The 19,229-nt window shown below is 35.6% G+C and overlaps 2 protein-coding genes across 2 annotated transcripts; both read right to left on the bottom strand.

Annotated features, from left to right (window-relative positions):
* Positions 1-394: 394 nt before the first annotated feature.
* On the bottom strand, positions 395-3,626 carry LOC127179865 (myelin and lymphocyte protein-like). Its single transcript, XM_051133641.1, has 4 exons — positions 3,367-3,626; positions 1,292-1,459; positions 1,076-1,216; positions 395-889 (listed from the first exon to the last, which is right to left on the bottom strand). Exons 1-4 carry the CDS (start codon positions 3,556-3,558, stop codon positions 815-817), a joined length of 576 nt encoding a protein of 191 aa, XP_050989598.1. The 5' UTR covers positions 3,559-3,626; the 3' UTR covers positions 395-814.
* A 1,880-nt stretch (positions 3,627-5,506) lies between these two features.
* LOC127179634 (myelin and lymphocyte protein-like) lies at positions 5,507-10,991 on the bottom strand. Its single transcript, XM_051133295.1, has 3 exons — positions 10,911-10,991; positions 8,098-8,262; positions 5,507-5,581 (listed from the first exon to the last, which is right to left on the bottom strand). Exons 1-3 carry the CDS (start codon positions 10,989-10,991, stop codon positions 5,507-5,509), a joined length of 321 nt encoding a protein of 106 aa, XP_050989252.1.
* Positions 10,992-19,229: the final 8,238 nt, after the last annotated feature.

Here is a 19,229-nt window from a genome sequence, read left to right as displayed (position 1 = left end):
AGCTCTTTAAGGCTAATTCACGCAACAATTGGGGGGTTAAATTGGGGCTATCTATAATTTTTAATTATTTATTTTACATAAATAATCTTAGATCTATTCAAGATTTTTTTTTTTTTAAATATTTAAGACCTATTGCTCCATTTGATCTAGTGAATCAATTTTCATTGGGACTTTAGGTAATTACAATTTAATTTTTTTTAATGAAACAATAATATCAGTCATAGGTTTAATGTAGTTAATGTAGTATATTTTCTTACTGGGATCTAAACATCATGAAATGCGCTCAATATCAGTGAATACTGTGATTGCGTGATTTGTATGAAAATGCATAATTTATGTAGTCATATTTATACAGGCAATACATAAACAGAAGGGAAGACAGGGAATTATGTCCAGTTTATATTCTTTTATTAAAATATTGTATTGTTCATAGTGTTTAGTAGCTAAATATACAAAAATTAGTTAATCTGTTACAAAGGTACAAGAAGTATACAAAAATCCACATTATTTCTTCATCCACATCTACACTGAGCGTCATTGTCCTAGTACAGATAGCATTTCAGAAAGTTTCCCTTCCCCCAAATATAAGAATGCATCATCATTAGAAAAGTAATAAGGCCGGAACGATCTAATACGAAAAAAATAAGTGGGTTTATTCTATCAGGATTGCTGTGGTTTGTGTTTCTGTGTAGAGGGCACTCAGGACTGGTCCCTGACATTCTTCTTTCAGTCCCAGTGGTCTTTCAGTGTTTATTATTTTCAATTTATTATACAATTTATATCAAATTGATTTCCTTTTGCTCAGATTGTTTGATTAGAAGGATTTCCACCGCACAGCAGAAAAGACGCAATGGAGGAAGTAAAGCAATGTGGTAACAAACGAGAACACCTGAGGGAGAGAGGGTAAAAATTCAGTTAAATAAGCTATAAAAGTTTGTTTAAAACTTAGTCTATTTAGAGATTAAGTGAGCATTAGATGATGGCAAATGTAATCCTAATGTAAAAACAGGACAAATGAGCTTGAAAAATGGACTACAGATAGCCTACCAATAAAGTTTGTGTATTTTGGGCTTACCACAGCTGCGATGTCAATTTGGTAGTACTTAAAGGGAATCTGAGGCAGTAACGTTATGTCTTTCATGCCGATGGTGATATAGGCCAGGATCACTGAGGCACTCAGATAGAATATAACAGCAATCAGGTGATAAAAAAAGTCCTGCACACAGAAGACGTTGTCAGGTCCAGTTCATAACACACACAAACACGCATATACACAGAATTCTCTGCTCACCGCTGTAGCCCAGGCGCTGCTGTTTTTGTGCGCTCCGCAGATGAAGATGATGAGCCAGAGTGAGGTTATCACAAAGCAGAAGACTGATACAAACATCACCCATCCTAGAGGGTTTGGCGGTGTCACATGTGTAGACGCCACCAGGATCCATACCAGCCCTCCAAACACCTGAAGGACAGACACACACACACAAATGGAAAATCAGTGTGGTACTGTAATTTGTGCATATCTATGGTGCAACCAACCACAACCAAACCTTACCTTTCTGAACACACCTGTTAATGATAAACTCACCCCACATAATGTTTCTGTATATAAACAATACAAACCTTCCCTGATAATTACAGCTCATCACACCAGCACAGGTAAGCGCAGTCTATTTGAAATGTACATAACAGCTCCTCCAAAAAAAAAAAAACAAACAAAAAAAAAAAAGCCTAATTGCTACTCAAAACTAGCCCAAAAGTTGCCCAATAGTAGGCCTACTAATTTATTACACAACGCTCTCAAATACTCGATTCTGATTGGTCCGTATCCAATACATATTTTCTGAAGTGGTCAGTTTTTTTTAAGATAATGTTAACTCGCATCAATGCATGTCCACATATTAATCAATAAATAAATGCATGGCTGACAGAATGATTGCATTATCAGTTATATTGTAGCACACTTTTTGGAGTTATTTTTTAATCTCTAAATAATGTTTATGTTATTAACATAGGCTGACTGTGCATTATAAACAACATGCGATGCGACAATCACTCTCCTCTTACGATAACACATTATTCATGCATTTCTCTCTCTCTTACACACCCTTGGATTAATTTACTCTCACCACCAGAATCAATTATACACAAACGGGCAATACGCCATTAAAATGTCATAATATTTCACCAGCCACGTGCACAAATCAGCAAAGAAAACGTTTAATAAAAACGTCTTTCTAAATCAACAGTGTGCAGAGCTACACTTAATTTTCCCGACAGAGTTAAAAAGACCAGGTGTGTTTATAGAGACATATTATCATTTAAATATATTGAGTCTAAATGACCAAATGAAACTAACACAGTGAGAGGAGCTGATGAAAAAGCACGCAGACTCACACACCGTTTCTGTTTTCTCTGTCTGTTCCACTAATCCTCCAAACACACATAGACTCATCTCGCCTTTCATTTGAGTTACTGATACATGACCTGAGCTCACATTCATGCCCTTCAAAGCTCCTACACTGAGCTCAGACAAGAACCTGAACCACAAAACAAACTCTTTCTTTCAAACACCATTCTTTGATCCATCCTTACAGGTTAATTCAAGCGTATGGGTTCTGTAGGTGAACTGTATTGTGTGTCCCTCATTAACCTCGGTGTCAAATGCTACTGTTGTGGGGGTGCTGGACTGAGACCTCTTGTCACTAGAAACCCGCGGTTGCATCCAATAATAATAATAATAATAAAAATAACAATACATTTCTAATATTTTAAAATAATAATAATATCCAAAATATTTTTGAGTAATAACCATAATAACCATCTTCTCTTTTACTCTACTATTTAATACAAATAAATAAAACAAAATGAGGCGGAACCACCAGTAGGTATATACACAAACACATAATGTTTTGAAAACATGTAACGTATCAATTTTTTCCTGGAACTATAGAAATCGTTACTCCAAAATATAAATATTTTAGTCAAATAAACGTACTGTATCTTTACAAACATTTCTAAACGTCTAAAGTTTTAACATTTCAAAACATTTCTAATTTTCCATAATTATATGCTATTACAGTTAAAAGAAAAAACAGTGATTTTTAGCTATTTCGCCCGTTTTGCATTTCTCCTATTTCCATTTTTTTCTTTAAATGGTAATTTAATAATACAAAAAACTTACAATACAGGAAGAAATCTAAATAGAGAAAAAAAAATTACCAAAAATGAAAATGATTACGAAACTAAAAAAAAAAACACAAATACTCTAAGTGGTCCAAAATAACCAGGTTATTCTACAATAACCAGATAAACCTATGTTAAACCCCAATAGTCATTTTTGAGCATTAAAATATTCCGTTCACGCACCAGCTCGGGCAGGTAGAAGATGTCCGGTATGGTGCTACAGATCCGGACTCCGCTGGGCAGACTCGACATCTGCTGGGTGGCCGCTGCCATGGTCGCGCTTCCGCTATTCTCTAGAAGAATGAGTGGAGTAACGGAGCCACGGGCTCGTCTTTTCAATGTCCACTGGAGACTTGAAAAAACCTGCTCTCCCATTACTTAAACTTCCGTAAGGACACACCCTCAGTGAGGAGAGCAGCGGGCCGTTCCACTTTCACTGAGCGGGATGTGAGCTTGAGGAACGCCGGTGCTTTGTTTATATGGGTGCAGTGTGGCAACAGGTTGAGTAATATTGAACAGGTCAGTCAGCTCAGGTGTTCGCAAATACAGAGAAACAGTCGACTGACCAAGTACTTGTGAAAGGGAAAATGTTTGCCGAGTGAATAAAGTTGGGGTCAAAAACAGTTAGGCTAACAGTGTGGCAACATTTTAGGTGTATATTCGATAAGGACAAGGAGTGTCCTCTTTCTTCAAGAGCATAGTTTTAAAAAATGGCGACATCATAACTTTAAATAAACATGTATCAAATATGGGTAAGGTCCATTAATCAGTAGGCCTAGAACTTGTAGGAACTTGACCCGTGTGAAATTACGTCTTTTGCTGCGTTGTTTATGTTTGTTTTTACAGCTCAAACAAAGCTACATTTCATGTATGGACATCAGATTAGACCAGAATGCCAACTTCAGGTCAAATTTAGTTCAGAAAAGAAGATCTAATTCTTTCTACTTATTTTTGCAGAATGGAAGTATTTGGCCATACAGAAGCACTGGAAACCTCCTAGTTTCATACTGAGCACCTCCTCAAAAATCCTATTGTTGGTTGCTTAGGGTGGGTGGCAGGTTAAAGTAGGAGGTGTGTTCCTGATATTCTGCTGGTTAGATGGCTAGTTGAGGTAAGGATCTATTTCTAATATTCTCTTGATTGGTCTGACGTTGGTTGGTTTGCTGTTGAGAAAATTAGTTTGGCTGATATCTTTTACAGATATTCACACTTTTTCCACTCAATCAGTTCCTAAAAGTAAAAATCACTGTAAAAAAAAAAAAAAAAAAAAAAAAAAAAAATATTTTTAACTGTAAAATATTGTAAAAACGCTACAGAAAAAAAAACCTAATAGGTACTATAAACTATATATTTAAGTACTATACAGGGAAATACTGTAAAAGATCTAATCAGACATTTCACGTAATTTTACAGTAAAATTATGTTAATTGTACAGTTTTAAAAGTAAAAACAAAAAACAAATTAACAAATAATTTACAGTCAAAAACTGTAAAATAATATTCCCAGAATTCACTGTGTGACACTCCACATTTAAAAGTATTTTGTTAAAATAATCATGTGTCTTAATAGTTTTTATTATCAGTTATGTACATTTGGGTTTTATGTTACATCTTCAGTCATTTAATGAATGTTCTTTTGCATTATTTAAGTGTCGTGTGTTACCATGATGATGTTTTGTGTTTTCGGAAATGACTCACTTCTACTTCAGCTTGTGAAAAAGCTGCTTGTGATGAATTTTTAATCTTCATGTGGCTTCCTCTTTTGCCACCTGCATTTTTGTAGTGGATGTCAGTATGTATTAAAGGTACAAAACAGATTTTATTAGCAGTGGGTGTTGTTGAATTTACTGGCTTAGATTCAAATTTTCTTGTTTGTAAATGACAGTTTTATACTATAAAATGTACAGTTTTTCCATATCTTGTACACAATTATTCTGGCAACCACAGCTGCCAAAATTATTTTGTAAAAACTACTTTTTTTACATTGTATCAGGTTTACAGATGATGCCATCATCTGGTTATTATTTAAAAACAGCATCCAACAATGACATTACACCACTGTGCATTCAACTGGAAGTAACTTAATATTTATATAAAAAAAATCATCTTCAGATGTTAGTGATTAATGATTTAGATATTGTATAAAACAGCAGAAATGGAACAATAAAAAAAACAAGTAAAAATCTGTTCTGCACATCAGCATAGCTTTATAAATAAAATCTCAGTTGATCTGTGGTCTGTTATTTGGTTCATCTGGGATTTGGCAGTGATGTTCTGTTGAATTAGTGTTTCTCTTTTGTAGCTCTAAATTGGACTTCAAATATTCAAGAGGACTTACATGGGTGAGCAGAGAGGACTGCATGAATCCAGTACAGTAATGTGACAATAAACGCCATCACCTGCAAACAAATGAAATGTAATCAAGCCTTATGCTAAGCTCCACTTAAATCACATCCATCATTATCATTATGTTTAGGCCTTAAATAATCTGGCTACTTATGTTAGATCCAAACACAATGTGTTTTAGTTGTAATGTGGCAATCAGAAAGTTTAAAGTAAGTTCCATGCAAAACAAACAAACAAACAAACAAACAAAACGTTGCATACGTTAAAAGAATAGTTCAAAGTAAAAATGAAAATTAGTTTGCTCTCAGCCCATCTAAGATGTAGATGAGTTTGCTTCTTCATCTGAACAGATATGGAGAAATTTAGCATTACAACACAAAAATATCACAATAATCCACAAGTAATCCATCCAACATCATGTGAAATGCATGCATGTTTGTAATAAACAAATTAATCATTAAGGCATTTACTTTAAACTGTTGCTTCTGGTTAAAATAGTCCATAATACATAAAGAACACATAATACATAGTCACGCTTCCTCCAATGAAAATGCCCATTCCCTGTTGTCCTTTCTATAATATAATAATACAGTTGAAGTCAAAAGTTTACATACACCTTGCAGATTCTGCAAAATGTTAATTATTTTACCAAAATAAGAGGGATCATACAAAATGCATGTTATTTTTTATTTGGTACTGACCTGAATAAGATCTTTTACATAATAGACATTTACATATAGTCCACAAGAGAAAATAATAGTTTAATTTATAAAAATGACCCTGTTTAAAAGTTTACATACACTTGATTCCTAATACTGTGTTGTTACCTGAATGATCCACAGCTGTTTTTTTAAGTGATAGTTGTTCATGAGTCCCTTGCTTGTCCTGAAAAGTTAAACTGCCTGCTGTTCTTCAGTGAAATCTTTCATTTTCCACAAAATTCTGTGGTTTTTCAGCATTTTTGTGTATTTGAACCCATTCCAACAATGACTGTATTATTTTGAGATCCATCTTTTCTCTCTGAGGACAACTGAGGGACCCATATGCAACTATTACAGAAGGCTTAAACACTCACTGATGCTTCAGAAGGAAAAACGACGTGTTAAGAGCCAGGGGTGAAAACTTTTGAATGGAATGAGGATGCGTACATTTTTCTTATTTTGCCTAAATATCATATTTTTTTCATTTAATACTGCCCCTCAGAAGCTACAGAAGATACTTACATGTTGATCAGAAGACAAAATAAGTTAAATTTACCCTAATTTTCAAATTCAAAAAGTTTTCACCCCCCTGCTTTTAATGCATTGTGTTTCCTTCTGGAGCATCTGTGAGTGGTTGAATCTTATTTCTTATTCAGTTGCATTTAAGTCCCTCAGTTGTCCGCAGTGTGAAAAGATGGATCTCAAAATCATACAGTCATTGTTGGAAAGGGTTCAAATAAACAAAAATGCTGAAAAACCAAATCATCTGTGGGACCTGAAGGATTTTTCTAAAGGACAGTAGGCAGTTTAACTGTTCAGGACAAACAAGGGACTCATGAACAACTATAACTAAACAAACAAAAAAACACAGCTGTGGATCATTCAGGTAACAACACAGTATTAAGAATTAAGGTATGTAAACTTTTTAACAGGGTCATTTTTTATAAATTCAACTATTATTTTCACTTGTAGACAGTGCTTGAACTATGCATATTTCTCTCCTGAGCTGTCTTTTTCACTATAGCAAGCAATATTATGGATTAAGGACTTTTATTTTATCCGGAAGAAACAGTTTGAAGTTAAAAATGTGTTATAGTGGAATTAGTTTTTGCTCGTTTCTCAATGGATTGACTGTAGTATTATAAATAATTGTGATGTTTTTGTCAGCTGTTTGGACTGTAGCAGAGCATGCGATGTAATTCTACATTTTTCCAACTCTGTTCCAATGAAGAACCAAACTCATCTACATCTTGGATGGCCTAAAGGTGAGATTGTAATTGTCATCTGTAACTGTCTGATTTGATTAACTGTCATCTATAACTGTCTGGTTCATCTTATCAAAATAGACATCAGGAGATTACAACAGACAGTCCAGACTGCTGAAAGGATTATTTGTGCTCCCCTGCCCACCCTCCAGGTGCAGGAAAATTATTACAGACTCCACCCACCCTGGCCACAACCTATATGAACAATTACTGTCTAAGTGGCAACTCAGAACATTATTCACTAGAATATCAAAACACAAAAACAGCTTCTCCCCACAGGCCATCTCCCTACTGAACTCTTAAATGACTCCCAAGGTCCCCCTCAGTGCAATACAATTTTTAGTAGGATACCCTGTAAATGAATGCCTATTTACAGTATTTATTTATATTATCTTCCATAATACAGTAAACAAAAGTACTGTAGTGGTGCTATGTGGTAATATCCAAGAATTTTTTTTTTTTTTAAAGGAACATAAGTTTGTGGCTTTACCATGGTTTTTAGTCGTAGGTTTTAGAGACTACCATGGTAATAATATTGTATTTATTACCATCTAAAACCTATGAACAAAAAACATGGTAAAACGACAAACTTATGTTTCTTACCAAGCCAGGCCAGATGCTGCTCTGGTTTATGCCGGTAATAAATATGATAAACCAGAGAGTTGTTATAAGGAAGCAGAAAAGAGACACAAACATGACCCAGCCCTGAGGATTTGCTGGATCCACCTTGGTGGAGGCCACTAGGGTCCACACCAATCCACCAAACACCTGGAACAAACAAACACACAGCACACCTGAAAAAAAAGTCCCTCATATAAAAACAAATACATGTGTATAGGCCTACAAACACTAGGCACACATTATTAAACAGCTGGTTACATTCATGGCAGGGTTGCCAGGTTTTCATAACACGGTGTCGTGTTTCAGAGGTGGTCCCCTGGTAAAAATGCATTCCTGGGGGTAAAATACACTTCTTTTTTTTTGGTGGGGTTCCCCTGCTAAAATTCGCATTCCAAAGGCTAAACTTGGCAACACTGATTCATGGAATTAAAGGAGAAGTCCACTTCCAGAACAACAATTTACAGATAATGTACTCACCCCCTTAAGAAATTATGTTTTTGGAGGAAAACTTTTCAGGATTTTTCTTCATATAATGGACTGCTATGGTGCCCCTAGTTTGAACTTCCAAAATGCAGTTTAAATGCGGCTTCAGACGATCTCAAATGCGGTTGTAAATGATCCCAGCCAAGGAAGAAGGGTCTTATCTAGCGTAATGATCGGTTATTTTCATACAAATAATCCAATTTATATACTTTTTAATGTCAAACGCTTATCTCGTCTTGCTCTTCCCGACCTCTGTTTTTGTTCCTGTTCATGACAGTTAGGGTATGTCGAAAAACTCCCATCTCATGTTCTCCCTCAACTTCAAAAATCGCCCTATATCGCTGTTTTACCTTTTTTGTTAAGGGTGTTTAATCTTCTTTGCATGTTCACTTTGCAAAGACTGTTGGTACTTCTCCATTGATGTAGGATGATTTTGAAATAATTTTTGAAGTTGAGGGAGAAAATACGAGTTTTTCGACAGTCCCTAACTGTCTTGAGCCAGAATACACAGAGTTCAGGCAGAGCAAGACAAGACGAGAGTTTGAGATTAAAAAGTATTTAAATAGTTTTAGTTTAGTTTTAATTTCAAGTTTAGTTTTTTAGTTGTTGTTTTTTTTTGTTTGTTTTGAATGAAAATAACCGATAATTTCGCTAGAAAAGACCCTTCTTCCTTGGCTGGGATCATTTACAACCACATTTGGGATCATTTGAAGCCGCATTCAAACTGCATTTTGGAAGTTCAAACTCGGGGCACCATATCAGTCCATTATATGGAGAAAAATGCAGAAATGTTTTCCTCCAAAAACATAATTTCTTTACGACTGAAGAAAGAAAGACATGAACATCTTGGATGACAAGGGGGTGAGTACATTATCTGTAAATTGTTGTTCTGGAAGTGGACTTCTCCTTTAAAAACAGTATGTTATAAAAGAATCTCAAACTGTCTCATTCACACAGTAGCTTGCATACAGCATTCGAGTGGATTAAATGTATAATGTCTCTCATCATCCGGCTCAGGCAGGATATTTGTAATTTATTGGGCGTGCCAGGAATTTCTTATGAAATGATGTCACCTGATCTGGCAGCATTTCACTGCATAGCTTTTTACTGGAGGAAATGTTCTGCCTTTATGTCAACATGTTGATCAGTCATGTGACACTATCAGGTTCTTCAAAAATGCATAACTATGCAGTTCACACAGACAATAACTTAGATGCACAAGTCTTTGCTTGTTGCATTAAATTAAGGATTTTTTTGGCAAATAAAACACTAGACGTGGTGTAACTATAGAGGTTGTATTAAAAAGTGCTGGTTTACATAATACTGTATCATTATTTTATTTAGATCAAATTAACACTAACACATTAATGACTCAAAAAATAATTTTCTTAAAATGATTCATTCTGGTCTTGACTTCCTGGTTGCATTTTTAGAGTCATTGCCTCTTGTGTTGTTTCATGGTTTAAGAATGAGGGATTGTCATGTAACCTTTCCATAGGCATCTATCTGATTCAGCTTCTACCAAATGGAAGATAAGTTACACTAAAATACCACAAGATATTGTAGAGTTTTGTTGGATACATAGTTTGTGATGTCAACAACAAAAGATATGGGAAGGGTTTTCTCCTCCCTTTTTGCTATCATAACTATGCTCGTTTATAAGGTTAGCTGCTGTCTATCATTCGCACTTAACATTGTTTTCCCCCTCCGTGCGACAATAGACCAGTTGAGAAGCCCTGTAATAAAGCACAGTAGGCTCTATAAATAGACTCAGTTCTCTCTTAAATAAAACGTAATAAAGTCATTTCATTTTACTGTAATTCATTTCTCAGTATTCATAGCTTGTTTTGCATCTTGCAACTGAATGGATTTAGTGCTCTTGACACTGAGGTTTAGTTTTGACACAAATCTTTAGCTATCCGCTTAAGCGACTGTCAAAAACGCAATACATGCCATTTCTCGTAAGTCTCTTAATGTTTCATAGCTACATTTACAAGAAAAAATCTATAATTGTCACAAGGTGTGTCACACAATAAAGTTTGATTAGCAAAGTTAATCCAAAACATTTAGGAAATAACTGCCTTGACTCATCTGACTCACATTAAATGAACTAGAATGTCAAAAAAGCAGCAGTTTCACCATACACCATTTAAACTGGTTGTTCTCCATCACCTCCAATGTCTCTTTTTATACTCTTAACCCTGAGCTTCATTCTGTCTCTCATCCAAACTTTGAGACCACCAGGATTAAATCATTTAGGTGGTAAATAATTAAGGTAGTAATGGAATGTATGATTTGATCTTGCTGATTACAAACTCTGGAATGAATAGAATATCAGGCATGGTGGTGAAAATCTTACAGCCACTTGGCATCATGCTCACTGAAGAAGCCATTGTGTGTGTGGTTTCAAAAACATGGAGATGAACTGAGACATTTTAAACTTTTCTATAACGTCCCTCCCTATCCTGTTTTCTGCATTACTTGAACTTCTCATTATTCAAATATTCAATTTTTTGCGTTATGTAGAACTGGTCAGATTAGATTTCAGACAAAGAAACGTTTCCTCAAAGCATTACACATTTAAAATCCCTAAAAACTGAATGTTTAAACAACAAAGTACAACAATGAAATCTTTAGAAATTAAGTGTTTCCTCAACGGAGCATTTATATGATGACGTTTTCTGGTGCAGACAAAAAAAGCTGTAAATGTACATAAATATTAGAATGTTTTAGGTTAACTTAAAATGGAAACAACATTGTAATATGCTTGGTTTGCTTGCTGTATTTACATTTATACAGCCACAATCCACAGAGATGTTTTTATTGAAACTATATTAGACTATAAGTATGTTTTGTTTAACTTCAAATAAATAAATGAGTTACAATCTGTATATATTTACAAACTGTAAGCATAGTGTTGGTATCTAAGCATAATGTAAGTGTGAGAGCTGTCCAGGTGCTGCAGGACATAATGCAAAGTCAGACTGATGACATCATTAACTTAAGGAAGTGAGATGTATTTTTGACTTGATGTAGGAAAATGTTGGAAGCCTATTAAAAAATAAAAAGGATTAGTTCATTTACAGAATAAAACAAATCTTGATAATGTACTCATATCCAAGTAATCCGAAATGTTCATATCTTTCTTTCTTCAGCTGGAAAGCAATTAAGTTTTTTGGGAAAAACATTCCAGGATTTCTCCTCATATAGTGGACTTCAATGGGGATCAATGGATTGAAGGTCCAAGTTGCAGTTTCAATGCAGCTTCAAAGAGCTCTACACAATCCCATCTGAGGAATAAAGGTCTTATCTAGTGAAATGATCTGTCATTTTCTAAAAAAAATTAAAATTTCTATACTTTCTAATGACAAATACTCATCTAGCACGTGTGGTTAGTTCTTCGTCTGTGTACTTCAGTTCAAAAAGGCAGGAAAGACTCTCATTTTCTCCTCAAACCTCAAAATCGTCCAACGTTGTTTTACCTTTTTTTGTAAATGACGTCTGACTTTCTTTGCACGTTTGCTTTGTAAACACTGGGTTGGTATTCCAACCTGCGTCACATGTGCGTGATTACGTAGCGTACAGCCTTTTGAAGCTGCATTGAAACTGCAATTTGGACCTTCAACCTGGCCACCATTAAAGTCCACTATACGGTCAGCGCCAACAGCCTTGTGGTTAGTGTGCCGACATACACACTAACTGTGCTCGTGGCAACCCGAGTTCGAATCCGTCTCAAGGTCCTTTGCCACTCCTGCTCCCCTCTTTCCACCCAGTACTTTCCTGTCTACGTTCCTGTCCATTAAAGGCACAAAACCCCAAAATATAACTTTAAAAAAAGTCCACTATATGAAGAAAAATCCTGGAATGTTTTCCTCTAAAACCTTAATTTCTTTACGACTGAAGAAAGAAAGACATGAACATCTTGGATGACATGGGGGTAAGTGAACAAATACTTTAAGGTAAGTGGTTGCAAAAATGTATCTATCTTAAATTGAAACATTTATTTTTTTAATTAGCCTGTTTTTTAGTTATAACAGCTAAGTGTTTAACATTCATTTTTGTTTCTGTGGCTAGAACAGCACTTGTAAGTCAGCACAATGGTAACCACAAAAAAAAACGTTAACAGCACAAAACAGTTTTTGCACAGCAAAAATGGTTTTAAATACCAAACATAACTGAACATTAAACATTAACTGGTCTTTCCCTTCAACTAAAAAACAATAAAACAACTTATTTTCAACATTTGCTCTCTTGATGCAGCCCTATGCAAAGCATGCTGGAAACTAAAAATCCACTTCCCAGTTTCACTTAATGGAACCAAAATGATTCATGTAATCCCAATACAAATGGTTTTTGTAAACTTCAGTTTTTGCAAATATTTAAACACAATGAAATTAAGTTAGGACAAAATGTATGAGTTGAGCTCATTAAGTAAAACAAACAAGCAGCAAAAGCAATTTTCAGTGTAGATCTAATCTGACTGGTTAACTAAGCATCTAAAAGATATTCAAAAACATTTATATAATGTGCTTTAACTTGAAAGTTAACTTGAGATGCATTAGCAGAATTGTATATTACACTTTTGCCCAGAGGGAAAACACTTTAGAAGCAGCCCCTGAGTTAGTTGAAAAAATTGACAAATAAAACAAAAACCCTTCAGGTGCTTCTGTTCCAGATAACAATTCATGTGAATGTTTAACCATCAGATCCAGGGAGCTTAGTGCTTAGTTTACACCAGAGCCTGTTAAACATCCAACAGCAAGCCTGTGTGTGTGTGTGTGTGTGGATTGTAAATATAATGCGTTTCACTGATAAAATGTAAGGTTTCACTGGCTTGTGCAATCCAGGAGAGAGATGTCTGCAAACACACACACACACACACACACAAACACTCACAAACACTCTCTCTCTTTCCCCAGGGTGAGAGGCTGTGTGTCGAACAGATCGGCTCTTACAGAAACTTACCTTTGTCTGAGTGGCTGGTGGATCTTGTGTCTGATGAAGACACACATACACACACCTGGTTGCTCATGGGAACACTCGTAGTGTTGCACAGCTCCAAACAATGCCTGTTTGTTTTTCTCTTCTGATCTGGTTACCAGAGGTAACAATGACATGAAATTTTTATGAATGATGTGTTTTTCTTTTGCTTCTACTGGTAGCCACGGTTCACCATTGCTGTGTAAACAATAGAACTGACAGTTGATTAAAACGTTGAATCAAAATAATTACAATATGCTGACCTACGCAAGCATCGAATTGATACAAGCCGAATTCATACAGGCCGCACAGTTCATCAGTTTACTTAATAAGTAACTATGAAAATAAAAAAATGAAAATGTATATACACATTACAGGGCTCTACGCTTACATTTCTTTTAACTTAAAAAATTTGGAATACAGTCAAAATTTCAGTAGCACCTTCTAATCAATAATCAAAAAATCTGATTAAAAATGAGCCTTTCCATTACGAGGTGATATTTGACTCCCTAAAGTGATTTACAGGGGAATTTTGTTTTTACAGTTGTAATGGCATTTTTCTAACTTTATTAAAAAGATGTCATCTTTTATGTCATTTTTTTAAAATTACATTTTATAAGCTTATTAAAAGTTGTAATTAAAACAACAGAATAAGAACAAGTAGAATAAGAAGTTACCAATCAAATGAAATAAGTATTAACAAAACAACAAATTAGCGACCTAAAAAACTGATATTTAGCCCATGAAATGCAAATTTTACCAGGGAAAATCATCCATAAAATGTGTATTTTATCCCCCAGAGTTTTACCTGGGGACCCCCTGCACAATGCGATTGGGCTAGTTTTGAGTAGCAATTGGGCGGGTTGGGAAAAATTGGGAAAACCTGGCAACCCTGGTGGCACAGAAGAACACAAAAGTGGCTTGTAGGTGTGTTTTCATTTGTTTAATTAAGCTCAGAGGTGGCATGAATGCAATCAAATTCCTAAATTCATGTTGAGATTATTGTTTTAAATATAGAATTTGGAATATAGAAATATTAAATGATTTAAATAACTGAAAAGATACTTTAAAAATGAAACTAAAACTGCCAGTAGGTGGTGGCAAGTCACTGATTTAATTACTGAATCATTCATTCATTTGATTCGTTCCAACAGCTGATTCATTCAAGAATAAAGCAAATGACTGTCTTTATGAATAAGAAATTTAAACTCACTAGATTTGTTTAAAAACACACGTTCATTCATAAACAAAACACCACTGTGTTTGAACGGAGATGCCTGCGGCTCAGTTGTGACTTATTTTAAACAATTTTTGATGATGAAATAGCAAAACTAAGCAATAGTGTTATAGTAATACAGTGTATGTCACTTAATATTAGCTTCTTGTTTATTCAGCTGTTGTATTAAATCAATGTCTCACTTAAAAACTCCCTTAAAAATCATTAAAAGCTATCACTCATCTTAGTTCATCGCAATCTCACAAAGTTCTTTTATAATCAACAAAACTCTTTACGCTGCACAATGAATCTCTTATTTACACTACACTTCTCTACACTTTATGAAAGGATTTGTGAGATAGGTCTGTGATACATTACTCAATGTTGCAAAAACTCGTAGAAACCTTTGAAGCTCCCCTCAGCGCAAACGCAAATTTTCTGATCGGGTCAGTCACACTGGTGCTCCTAAATGTTTTTTCATAGTCGCACACAGTAATCAGTCACAAATGCGACTGAAATGGTTGCACTGTAGAACCCTACATTTAAAGAAGTTCACTTCCAGAACAACAATTTACAGATAATGTACTCACCCCCTTGTCATCCAAGATGTTCATGTCTTTCTTTCTTCAGTTGTAAAGAAATTGTGTTTTATTGCTGTTTTACCTTTTTTGTTAAGGGTGTTCACTTTGCAAAGACTGGGTCGGTGTGAGCGTTTGTGATTAAAAAGTATTTAAATTGTATTTTTTAAATGAAAATAATAGATTGTTTCGCTAGATAAGACTCTTCTTTCTTGGCTGGGATCGTTTACAACCGCATTTGGGATCGTTTGAAGCCTCTTTTAAACTGTATTTTGTAAGTTCAAACTCAGGGCACCATATCAGTCCATTATATGGAGAAAAATCCTGAAAATGTTTTCCTCAAAAACACAATTTCTTTACGACTTAAGAAAGAAAGACATCTTGGATGACAAGGGGGTGAGTACATTATCTGTATGTTGTTGTTCCGGAAGTGGACTTCTCCTTTAAAACAAAATCACAGTGTGAGCAGTAAAGTCATAACTGTAAGATATAAAGTAGTACCTTTTCCGTAAAGAGACATTTCCTTCAACCCTAAAACAAAACACAAATCAATGTATAATTCAAAACATGGGATAGACGGATGTGAAACATCAATGCGGGTACTTCTGTAGAGTGCACTTTATGGTCCTTTCTTAGAGTGCAGTTGTTAGATACATAATGGAATTGTGTTATATTAAGTCACTATCACTAGACATTAGGTTACAATTATGAAATTATGAAAAAGGCATTTTAAAGGCATTCTCTGATGAAGAAAAAGGCATTTTACACATTGTTAATTATGCTAAATAAAACTTAACAGCCCTAGAAAACAGTACAGATTCAAGATGTCTCATATTTCACAAAATAAAGCTAATGCCACCAAGGTGAATGATTCAGTCCCAAGGAGGGATGACCTATTAACTTCTTGACCTTGAGCTAATTTGACTGCTCCATGCGATTGAGCATGCAAATGCACCCTAATGTATTTTGCTAAGGGTTGAGGAATTGAGCATGCATCCTAAACAACATTTAGGGGATTTTAGGTATAATAGACCCAATGTGTTTTGATCTGAAAGCACACTGTTCTGCTTCAATGAACGCAAATTTGATTTTAGCTATAGTGACTATTAAGACGGGTGCAGTCTGTATTATTCTTGAGGTAGGAGTTTACACAATTTCTTTTTGAATTCATCTGGAATAATTTATCTATCGAACATCTATCTTCTCTGTTCAGACAATGTCTATGTGTGTGTGTTGACTTTGGGCTCCAATGCTTTTCTTTCACCACAGCAGCAGGTCACCCGGGCGTGTCATCTTACTAACTCGGGTTTCCTGTGCAGTGGTGAAATATGAACGGTCTGGAATCCCACCTTCAGACAGGCCCGAGACACACCCGGACACACGTTAATACTCAAATTTTCCCCAACAATGAAGTGAAGAAGTTTACTCGTCATACAACAACTCATTAAAAGTTGTTTGTGTTGCATTAAAAACAGTATGGGAGACTGAATTGTTTTGCATGCAACTGCCAATTATAACTGGATGAGCACTGAGCTTCCAGGGAAGAAACTCTATGCTTACAGACAGGGTGGAATTCTAACAGGTTGATATTAAAAGATGGAATGTTGTCAAACCAGTTTTCTATTATTTCTATTAAACACTGGGAGTGTGGAGACAGAAACCAGCAGGGAAAAATACCTTCCCGGTCAATTACCTTTTTCCGCACACATAGACTGTTTTTGCACAATTAATTATATAATTTGATATTACATAAAGCTTTTTTCTTCATAAGGTTTTTAATTTAAAATTATATATATAATGTTGTGAAATTGTAACAGCTTGTTTGGTCCTGGTGTTTCATGTCAGAAGCATCTTGTTAGATTAGATCACCTAAATTAAAAAATCTATCATAATTTATTCTCAAAAAGAGAAAAAGAAGATATTTTGAACAATGTTTCAACTATTTCTGTTTTAGTTGTTCCATAGGGGAAAAAAAAAGGAAAATCATGCTAGAATGACATGAGGGTGAGTAAATGATGCAAACTCTTCTTTTTTGGGCGAACTATTCTTTTATTGCACAAATAGTGGAGTGGAGATATTAGCATGTTACTAAGCTAACCACACAGAAAACGTAGCGCATATAAATACTGAGTAAAATACTAAAATTAGTTACACTAAACAATTTTTATCACTTGGCAGTAGGGCTGCAACGATTCTCGATTCTATTAGAGTACTGGATTGTAAAAAATCCTCGATTTCATTTTGCCCGTCGAGTAATCGCTCAATACCGGAAGTGGCGCATTCCAAATATAACCCTTTTAAAATTCATAATAAAGCATAATAGTATTAAGAATTCAGAAACGCTATGATTCACTTAAATAAATATATGCGATGCAGGTTTAATATATGCGCTTTAGTTGTTTACATACCCGTAGGTTCACAGTAATTAAATGCTGCTACACAAGCTGTTATCATTTACATGTGTGGAGTAGTGATGGGTCGTTCTTGAACGATTCGTTCATTTTGAACGAATCTTTAATGTGACTTGGGACGAACGAGTCGCCTCGGGGAGTGATTCGTTCAGTCGCGCATGCGCAACATCCTGTTAGGTTCTGTACTGGAATTAGTCACCTGTTTTAGAGTCGTTCGTTCACCTTATGGGGCTGTCACGTGATGAACGAACGACTCAAACCCGAAGACTCAAAAGATGAACTAATCAATTCTCCTTCCGGCTCAGACTGCATAGGTTAACATTACGGGGATGTCACGTGATGAACGAACGACTCAAACCCGAAGACTCAAAAGATGAACTAATCAATTCTCTTTCCGGCTCAGGCTGCATAGGTTAACGTTACAGGGCTGTCACGTGATGAACGAACGACTCAAACCCGAAGACTCAAAAGATGAACTAATCAATTCTCTTTCCGGCTCAGGCTGCATAGGTTAACGGGGATGTCACGTGATGAACGAACGACTCAAACCCGGGATGTCACAGGCTGATGAACGGGGATGTCACGTGATGAACTCAAACTCAAACCCGAAGACTCAAAAGATGAACTAATCAATTCTCCTTCCGGCTCAGGCTGCATAGGTTAACGTTACAGGGCTGTCACGTGATGAACGAACGACTCAAACCCGAAGACTCAAAAGATGAACTAATCAATTCTCTTTCCGGCTCAGGCTGCATAGGTTAACATTACGGGGATGTCACGTGATGAACGAACGACTCAAACCCGAAGACTCAAAAGATGAACTAATCAATTCTCTTTCTGGCTCAGACTGCGTTGGTTAGCTAATTGGGCTGTCACGTAATGAACGAACAACTCAAACCCGAAAACTTGTCAGATAAGAGGCGAGGTGAGCGAATCATAGACTAAAGACCCAGGTAAACAAGGAATGAATCTTTTCTGTTTCTTATAGCATTATAGTTTTGTTTTGTTTGTAGTGTGATCAACGTTTGTGTAAGCAGTAGATGTGTTAGGGAGGTAAAACGTAACATTTTAATTATATTTTGCTAAAATGAACGAAATGACTCGAAAAAAGATTCGTTCATTTTGCTGAACGAGACTCAAAGGACCGAGTCGGTAAAATGATCCGAACTTCCTATCACTAGTGTGGAGCATCTCAAACTCCATCTCTGCATGTTGTTGTGAGTTTGGGTTTATGAACGTGCATCTGGGAACACAACGTGCGGTATTTCATCAGATTTGTAAGGTAAATCATTTATAAACCTACTCAAGCACAGGAGAATACATCATTATCCCTGGTGAAAAAACCAGCATATGCTGGTAGGTATGTTTTGATGCTGAGATGCTGGTTAGGTATGTTTTGATGCTGGTTTAAGCTGGTCCTCCGCTGGTTTATGCTGGTCCTTAGCT

This window comes from Labeo rohita, chromosome 17 (genome assembly GCF_022985175.1).
Source record: "Labeo rohita strain BAU-BD-2019 chromosome 17, IGBB_LRoh.1.0, whole genome shotgun sequence".
Lineage (NCBI taxonomy): Eukaryota > Metazoa > Chordata > Actinopteri > Cypriniformes > Cyprinidae > Labeo > Labeo rohita.
The sequence above is the reverse complement of the archived record's forward strand: the minus strand, read 5'-3'. Positions and strand labels throughout refer to the sequence as shown.

Coding starts and splice junctions, on each gene's coding strand:
- LOC127179634 (XM_051133295.1), bottom strand. CDS start 10,991: ATGGCTTCTTCAGTGAGCATGATGCCAAGTGGCTGTAAGATTTTCACC. Junction 8,263..10,910: donor TTCTATTCATTCCAGAGTTT/GTAATCAGCAAG, acceptor TGTTTGTTCCAG/GTGTTTGGTGGATTGGTGTG. Junction 5,582..8,097: donor GCAGCATCTGGCCTGGCTTG/GTAAGAAACATA, acceptor ATTTGTTTGCAG/GTGATGGCGTTTATTGTCAC.
- LOC127179865 (XM_051133641.1), bottom strand. CDS start 3,558: ATGGGAGAGCAGGTTTTTTCAAGTCTCCAGTGGACATTGAAAAGACGA. Junction 1,217..1,291: donor GCAGCGCCTGGGCTACAGCG/GTGAGCAGAGAA, acceptor TTCTGTGTGCAG/GACTTTTTTTATCACCTGAT. Junction 890..1,075: donor AAATTGACATCGCAGCTGTG/GTAAGCCCAAAA, acceptor TCTCTCCCTCAG/GTGTTCTCGTTTGTTACCAC.